General features: G+C 33.0%; 1 protein-coding gene across 7 annotated transcripts in view; it reads left to right on the top strand.

Annotated features, from left to right (window-relative positions):
• slc4a5b (solute carrier family 4 member 5b) overlaps positions 1-8,803 on the top strand; it is a 28,104-nt gene that overhangs the window by 17,812 nt on the left and 1,489 nt on the right. For 3 of the 7 annotated variants that reach the window (XM_016554419.1, XM_016554418.1, XM_016554413.1), the window contains exons 12-22: positions 677-810; positions 926-1,197; positions 2,413-2,477; positions 2,584-2,775; positions 4,113-4,226; positions 4,413-4,574; positions 5,827-6,005; positions 6,095-6,167; positions 6,254-6,322; positions 7,199-7,372; positions 7,923-8,099. In XM_016554419.1, the coding sequence (XP_016409905.1) occupies positions 677-810; positions 926-1,197; positions 2,413-2,477; positions 2,584-2,775; positions 4,113-4,226; positions 4,413-4,574; positions 5,827-6,005; positions 6,095-6,167; positions 6,254-6,322; positions 7,199-7,372; positions 7,923-8,099 (1,611 nt within the window). Of the gene's footprint in view, positions 1-676; positions 811-925; positions 1,198-2,412; positions 2,478-2,583; positions 2,776-2,893; positions 3,008-4,112; positions 4,227-4,412; positions 4,575-5,826; positions 6,006-6,094; positions 6,168-6,253; positions 6,323-7,198; positions 7,373-7,922; positions 8,100-8,200; positions 8,214-8,803 lie in introns of all 7 variants that reach the window. The other 4 variants (XM_016554420.1, XM_016554414.1, XM_016554417.1 and 1 more) reach the window with 3 other exon arrangements.

Genomic DNA, 8,803 nt, shown 5'->3' with positions numbered 1-8,803 from the left:
GTCTATCGCGGCAAGCCTAATATATATATATATATATATATATATATATATAAATCTTGCTTTGGAAAATCATAATAATGACACAAAAAGTCGAAGTTTTGACATAAGACAAAACTATAAGATAAAAGGACAAAATTATGATATCAAAAGTCATAGTTAACACAAAAATGTAGAATTGTTATGTCACAATCGACTTTTACTATCAACATTTTATCATAATCATGACTTGCTATGTCATAATTTAGACTATAATATCTTGTCATTTCGACTTATTTCATAATTTCAATATTTTGATGTCATAATCTTTTTATCTCAAACTTATCACTTGGTATCTCATAATTGACGTTTTATGTCATAATTGTCATAATATATCATAATAATGATGTCATAATTTTGACTTTTATGGTTTACCAAAGCATGATCTTTTTTTCTTATGTGGCAGAAATTGGTGTCCACAATAAGCAGGCTTCTTAAAATGTATTTTAATAAATTTAAATAAAAAATATATTAAGTTAAATTTCATGAAATTTATTGACAAAGCATTTGAAATTTGAAAAGTGTTCAAAATTTCTTTGAAAAAGTCTTTCTGTTCCTTTATTTGCTTTTTTTCTCCTTTTAGTTACAGTTTTCTGTCTGCATGTCCTTTCATTTTTGGATGTGTCTCATTGACTTCCAGGGTGTGATGGAAAGCTTTTTGGGCACGGCTTTGGCCGGCGTGGTCTTCTGCCTCTTCAGCGGTCAACCCCTCATCATCCTCAGCTCTACAGGACCGATACTGATCTTTGAAAAGCTGCTGTATGAGTTCAGCATGTGAGCAGGACATCCTGTGATTTAGTGAAGTCGAAACGCATGTAAAAAAATCACTGAATTAAGTGAGTCGGCAGTCTTGCGTTGAGTTTGTTTCTTCATTGTCATCTGTGTTCAGAAACAATGACATAGACTACATGGAGATCCGGCTCTGGATCGGCCTGCACTCCTGCCTCCAGTGTCTGATCCTGGTGGCCACAGACGCCAGCTACATCATCAAGTACATGACGCGCTTCACCGAGGAGGGCTTCTCCAGCCTCATCTCCTTCATCTTCATCTCTGACGCCCTTAAGAAAATGATGAGTATCTTCAATTATTACCCCATCAATCGAGACTTCAAGCCAGATTACATCAGCAGCTACAGGTGTGACTGCCAGGCTCCTGATCAAGGTGAGTCTGACCCCTGACCCCTGACCCAACGAGCCTCAACCTCAGGCAGGCTTGGTGGGATTATTCACGTCAAGTCTGAGTCTGACCCCGTTTACTTTCTTCATTTGTATAATTTTACTTTCTAAAATACTTTTTATATTTGCTTTGTCTTTTTGAAAATGATTCATCAGTGCATGTTATTCCAAGGTTTGTTTTCATTATTATTTTATTATTATTGTTTTATTATCATTATTATTCATAATAGTAACATTTGTTATTAGTAAACAATGTATTATTTAAATGTAACTGAATGTAAATCATTAAATGTAAATATAAACATATGTAATTATTATTATTATTATTATTAATAATAATATTATCCTTAATAATAATATTTATTAATATTGATACAAATATTTTTTGATGATAACATTTTAAATAAAAATAATAATAATTTTCCAGGATATTTTCAGGGTAATTTTTCATTTTGTCATATTTTTGCCTTTGATGAAAAAATCCTTTATTCCATCATATTTTGTCATATTAATATTTAATAATTTTAATCAATTAAAATGACTGTAGCTGTTTAATTTTTTATCTCCACAGATGACTGTGATATGACACAAAATACTGACTGAATTTAAATTATATTTTTATCAAAAGTCAAAAATTAAGATAAAGAAAATGATTATTATTATTGATGAGCATAATTTTTGCACCATTTTTTGCCATAATTTTTGTCTTTTGATGAGAATATCCTTTAAATTTAGTCCTTATTTTCTTGTCTTACTAATTGATTTGAATTCATTAGTAATTATTTTAGTTTTTAAAAGTAATAATTTTGGTCAACTAAAATGACTACAATTAGTCATTTTTTTTCATCTCCACAAATGACTGCAATCCTGCATTCAACCACTGTTCACATTCCAGATAAAATCAAGACCCGTCTTAAAATAGTTTCTGTTAAATATTTGGTTTTACTCAGAAATTTAAGGAAAATTTAAGTTGACTTTTTTGGATGATGTATTGGTTTGTTACATCTGACCACTGCAACTTATGTGTATCATATTTGTTTTTGTCGCCCATACTCAATTTGGCTGCTGACTGGCGTAAGTATTGGCTACTACCATGTGGACATCTGTATAAGATGTTCTTGATATCTTATTTTGGGAATGACAGTATTTCTCGTCAATTAACATAAAAACTCTATTAGTGCTTGTTTATCTTCTGTTGTAGTGTCTCCATTGGTTCTCAACGCTTCCTCTCCATTAGGCCTAGAAAACATCTCTGATTACTCTATGGTGAGCTGCAGCTGTGCTTAACATCAGGGTTTCTTCAAAACAAGTATCACGATAACTTTTAGCTCTTGTTGTCTTTGTCCACACATGATCTCACTCCTCCGCTCAGTTCAACTTCTCTGCTCTGGACTGGAATCAGCTGAGTAAGAAAGAGTGCTTGAGTTTTGGCGGTTCCCTGGTGGGCAAATCCTGCAAATACGTCCCTGATCTGGCCATGCTGTCTTTCATTTTGTTCTTCGGCACTTACTCCATGACCATCTCGCTCAAAAAGTTCAAGGCCAGCCGTTACTTCCCCACAAAGGTTGGAAAACTGTGTATTTCCCTTCCATGTCAACACACTACCACGTTTTCCTTCTGCCAGTCTGTATTGTATTTACCGCTGTCCCTCAACTTCTGGTTGTTTCTTGTTTTTCTCCAAGTGTCGCACCTTGATAGCAGATTTTGCCATAATTGTATCCATCCTGGTCTTCTGTGCTCTGGATTATGTGATGTCCTTGGACACTCCCAAACTGCATGTGCCCACCCAGATAAAGGTCCAGCATGTGTTGTCTTCTCGGTCTTTGTTATACAGAAGAAGACTTGCCTTTTTAAACTGGTTATATTTGAATGAAATGCTGCTTTCAAGTCATCATTGTGTATAAGAGAAAAGCGCATAAGTGGCACCAAAAGATATTATAAAGTGGCAAATTCTGGATTTTTTTTAATTCACCATTTCATTTTATTCCAAGAATTAAATAAATAAATAAATATAATTCAAAAGGAGGTATTATTATTATTTTTTATTATTATTATTATTAGTAATAATAATTTTAAGTCTTCAACTGATTACAAATAGTGATTAATAATAATTATTAAAACCACTAATAATAATAATAATTAGTAACAGAAATATTTTTACAATGAATAATAATAATAATAATAATTTTTGAATACAATTAATAATAATAGTAATAGTAATAATAATAATAATAATGTTTAATAATTAAGTAATTATTATTATTATTATTACTACTATTATTATTATTCTATAAGCCCTGGCTTCCCAAATTTGGTGAAAGTACATTTGTATTGATTATAAGTATATTTCTTATTGTAAATGTGGATCTTTACATTTTGTTTGTATGCATTTTATTTTATTTAAAACTTATATAATAGTATTGGTAAGAATATTATTTAATAATTTTTTGGTAATAATAAATATTTTTGTTAAATGCAATATTATGAAATATTGAATCAGAAAAGTGTTTCAGAGGACATAAAATATAGTACATGTACAACATGTACACAGACATATAAAATGATTATAATTTTAAATGAAATACATTAAATTCAGTTCATTTTATGTATAATTAAAATATGAACATGAGACCATACAAGTATAATAATTACATTTAAATATTCAGTTAAAAAATTTCATCTGAAAACAAACAACATACAAAAATCATATTGCATTTGAAAATAAATATGTATTTATGTCTGCTGAAACTCATAACAAATTCCCAGAACGACTTGAAGGCATCAAACATGTTACTGCTGCATTTTCAAATCTACCGGCCTTTTCTCTTATAAAGCCTCTGATCTCCTCTAGTTTTAGTTTTCTCCATCTTTATCTTTCTTTTTTCCTCTGTAAATGTGCAGCTTCGGAAGCTCATCAGTGATTTTGCAATCTTCACGTCAATCATGACATTTGTTGGTCTTGATATGTTAATGGGGCTTAAAACACCTAAACTGATTGTGCCAACCGAATTCAAGGTACGTTGTGCTACAGATACGCTCGTATCTTTCTTTACCTCCCGACTGCATCTGTTTGAGCTTTTTCACAATGATTATATACTAACATCACATTAATCCACTGTGCTTTACTAAACACAGCATGTGATTTCAGTGACATCCGCTGGTTACTGCTGTGCTTTCATCAGTGTTGTTGTGTCTGTGCAGCCGACGCGGCCGGATCGCGGCTGGATCGTCATGCCCTTTGGGAAGAACCCGTGGTGGATGTGCTTGGCCAGTTTTGCACCTGCTCTTCTGGTCACCATCCTCATCTTCATGGACCAGCAGATCACGGCTGTCATCGTCAACCGAAAAGAAAACAAACTGAAGGTGCTGAACGTCACCTTTGCAACTTACTAGCAGCTCTCATTTTCACACCCCAGCAAGCATGCAAAACACCCTGTCAAAACTATAACTAAAATTATATTTTATAACTTCATTTGCTTCATTTTCTATATGCTAAATATCTTATTTTTAGTGCTGTCAAACGATTAATCGCGATTAATCGCATCCAAAATAAAAAAGTTTTTGTTTACGTAATATATGTGTGTGTACTGTGTATATTTATTATGTATATATAAATACAAACACATGCATGCATATATTTAAGACAAATATGTTGTTTATATATTAAATATATTTATATGTAATATAAAATATAAGAATATGAATATATAAATATATATACATGTAAATATTTTCCAAATATATACTGTATGTGTGTGTATTTATATATACGTAATAAATATACACAGTACACATACATGTGCAATGTAAACTAAAACTTTTATTTTGGATGCGATTAATCGCGATTAATCGTTTGACAGCACTACTTATTTTACACCTAAAATAGGCTTTATTTTTATATGCTAAATATTTTTATTCTGAAATACTGCAAAATAATCAAAAAAATCTTAAATAGGCTTTGTTGTCTCTATGCAAAATTATTTTATTTTATATGACATCTCAGTGATCCTACAATAAGCTTAATTTTTTTCAATGCTAAATATTTTTATTCTGAAAAACATTAAAATTGTTGAAATAGTCTCAGTTTTCATGAAAATTACACCATACTGCAAATTAAATCCTAATTTAAAAAAAATTTAATTGAATAGGCTTTGTTTTCTCTATGCAAAATAATTTTTAATTTCATTTAATTTTTTATTAAGTTTAAAGCTGGAGTACTAAAATTACTAAATAAATTAAGTAAATAAATTCAAATTCAATAAATAACATTTTTATTTCAAAATTAAAAGAAACTACACCTAAATAGAAATATGAAGGGAAAAAATTACAAACGCACATAACATAATTACTAAACCTAAAATATAAAAATGGAAGCTAATTAAAAAAATTTATAAATGCTGTAATTGTATATTAATAATACTAAATTATCATGGGCTAGCACCCACTCTCAGAACACCGTAGGTACTGTAAAGAAACTCCTCAGTGACCAATTCCCAATACTGCAGCACCACAATGTTGAGTTTGGAATATTTAATATGCATCTATGTCCATTGACAGTAGTGTTGTTGTTCCATGAAGCATTGCTAAATGTCTTCTTCCCATTTTACCTGAGCAGAAAGGTTGTGGTTATCATCTGGACCTGTTCTGGGTGGGCATCCTCATGGCCGTCTGCTCCTTCATGGGTTTGCCCTGGTACGTGGCAGCCACAGTCATTTCCATCGCCCACATCGACTCTCTGAAGATGGAGAGTGAGTCCAGCGCTCCTGGTGAGCAGCCACAGTTTCTTGGTGTGCGGTAAGTCAAAACCAGACTTCTTGTGTAGAATTTAGCACAAGTACTTTGTCATGTAGTTGTGAGGAGCATTATGTTTGTGTTTGTTGCAGGGAACAGAGACTCACGGGCGTACTGGTGTTTGTCCTCACTGGAGTCTCTGTCTTCCTTGCACCAATACTGCAGGTAATCAAAACGGTCTTACTTTACTTAAATGAAACCATGCTCATTTGTTTTCTCAGTGCTGTACAAATAATTGTATTTCTGCGCAGTACATCCCTATGCCTGTGCTGTATGGTGTTTTCCTGTACATGGGCGTTGCTTCTCTCCATGGCATTCAGGTACATGTGGCTCTGTAAATCTGTAGTTCAGATTTAATAGTTCATCCAAAAATGACAATTTACTGTACTTTGAAAATGTACTCTCTCTCAGGCCATACAAGATGTAAATTAGCTTGTTTGTTCATCAGAACAGATTTGGAGACATGTAGCATTACATCACTTGCTCAGCAATGGATGCTCTGCAGTGAATGGGTGCTGTCAAAATGAGAGTCCAAACAGCTGATATAAACATCACTATAATCCACACCACTCCAGTCCATCAAGAAAGTAAGAAGTGAGATTTGTAAGAAACAAATCCATCAAGATGTTTTTAATTTCATACCATTACTTCTGGCTAAAATATGAGTCCTCTATCCATAATATTGCTTTCTCCAGTGAAAAAGGACAGAAATATACACAGATCAAGAACCGTTTACAAGTGAATCCAGATCAAAACTGTTCTAAACTAATATGTTGATGGATTGTGATGTGAGAGGACAACAGGGGATGAGCTTTCTCACTGGTGGAAGCGTTATTATGGACTCCTATTTTGACCAGAAGCGATGGTTTAAAGTTAAAATATCTTAATTGTGGATTTGTTTCTTACAAACACACAGCTTTTCACTTCACTGGATGTTAACTGATGGACTGGAGTGGTGTGGATTATTGTGATGTTTTTATCAGCTGTTTGGATTCTCATTCTGACGGCACCCATTCACTGCAGAGGATCTATTATTGAGCAAGTGATGCTACATTTCTCCAAATCTGTTCTGAGGAAGAAATAAACTCATCTAACATCCTGTACGGCCTGAGAGTGAGGAGATTTTCAGCAAGTTTTTATTTTTGGGTGAACTATTCCTTCAGTAGATTTCACCAGAGTTTCCCTGTTTTGTTCAGTTTTGGGAGAGGATGAAGCTGTTCCTCATGCCAGCCAAGCACCAGCCAGATTTTGTGTTCCTGCGGCACGTACCGCTGCGGCGCGTGCACCTCTTCACTCTGGTGCAGATCATCTGTTTGGCCGTCCTCTGGATCCTCAAGTCCACTGTGGCCGCCATCATTTTCCCTGTCATGGTGCGAGTGCTGGTTATATAGGTCATATTTCACCCCAGAATCTAAAGGAAAAAAAGCTAATAAATGTTGAAAATATAGTTAATTTCCATGAAAATAATGTCATACTGCAAAATATGTGAAAGATCTTAAAATAGGCTTTATTTTATCGATGACATTTTTTATTATTATTTTATTTTTAACTTTATTTTGTGACAAAATGTGACCTGAAGTTTTCATGCAACTCTCCCTGAATAGTAATATGGACATGTAGCATGCATTTTATTTTGATTCTGAAAAATTTTATAGCTATTGAAAATTGCTTAATTTTCATTCAAATAATGTCATAGTGCCAAACCATTTAAAAGATCCTAAAACAGGTTTTATTTTCTTTATGCCAAATATTAAATTTTATATACACTGTTTGTTTTTTTATTTAATTGTGGGATAATATATGACCTGGATTTTTCTTCACCCATTTGTGACTCTCAAAGCATTATAAGCATTTCATTTGCTTTTTTGCATTTGGATGCGTTCTCTTGCCCTGTTGTCATGTGACCGGTTCCTCCGTCAGATTCTGGGCCTGATGGTCGTGAGGAAGATGCTGGACCTGATCTTCTCGCAGCATGATCTGGCCTGGCTGGACGACATCCTGCCCGACAAGGACAAGAAGAAGAAGGAGGATGAGAAGAAAAAGAAAGAGAAGAAGAAAGCCGGAAAGTCGGAGGAACACAACAACAGTGATGAAGAGGTGAGGTTAGATTTCTAATACACTTATGAACACAGAAGATCTCATCAAGACGTTTGAGTGGGTTGTGATTTAATCTTTAATGTTTTCTTTTAATTCCACAGTGTTGCTGAAAAGGCACTGTATAACACTTGTGTTCCTCCTAATAACCATAGTTGTCATCTTGTTTGTAATGTCTCTGTTGTGTAATATGTGGTCATTCGTACAGCGTTGAATGATGTGTTTGCATGAAATGTTTGTTTATTCAGAGTCCAGAATTAACATTTGGCCTTGGATAAATTAAATTGTTAGTGGCCATTTGGCTGGTAGTAGGAATTGCAACAAAGTGCATGATTTAAATTGCAACATCTCTAATTTTTCATCTAATGTAAGCGCATTAAGTCAAAGTACTATAATCTCAATGTGTTTTTTTTTTTAAGAATCAATCAACCAAAGTTAATTATGGACCCTGGGTACTTAAACATACACTACTGTTCAAAAGTCAGTAAGGCTTTTTAATGTTTTTGAGAGAAGTCTCTTATGCTCACCAAGGCTGCATTTATTTGATCAAAAATTTGTAAAAAAATAAATAAATAAAAGTAATATTGTGAAATATTATTTCAATTTAAAACTGCTGTTTTCTTTTATGTTTTATATTCTATTATAAATGCTAACACATTTATTAATGACAAAAATTAATTAATTAAAATGTTTATATATATATATAT

Source organism: Sinocyclocheilus rhinocerous, unplaced genomic scaffold (assembly GCF_001515625.1).
Source record: "Sinocyclocheilus rhinocerous isolate Xijiao unplaced genomic scaffold, SAMN03320098_v1.1 scaffold886, whole genome shotgun sequence".
Taxonomy (NCBI): Eukaryota; Metazoa; Chordata; class Actinopteri; order Cypriniformes; family Cyprinidae; genus Sinocyclocheilus; species Sinocyclocheilus rhinocerous.
Note: the sequence above shows the minus strand (reverse complement) of the source record. Positions and strands in the feature narration are given on the sequence as shown.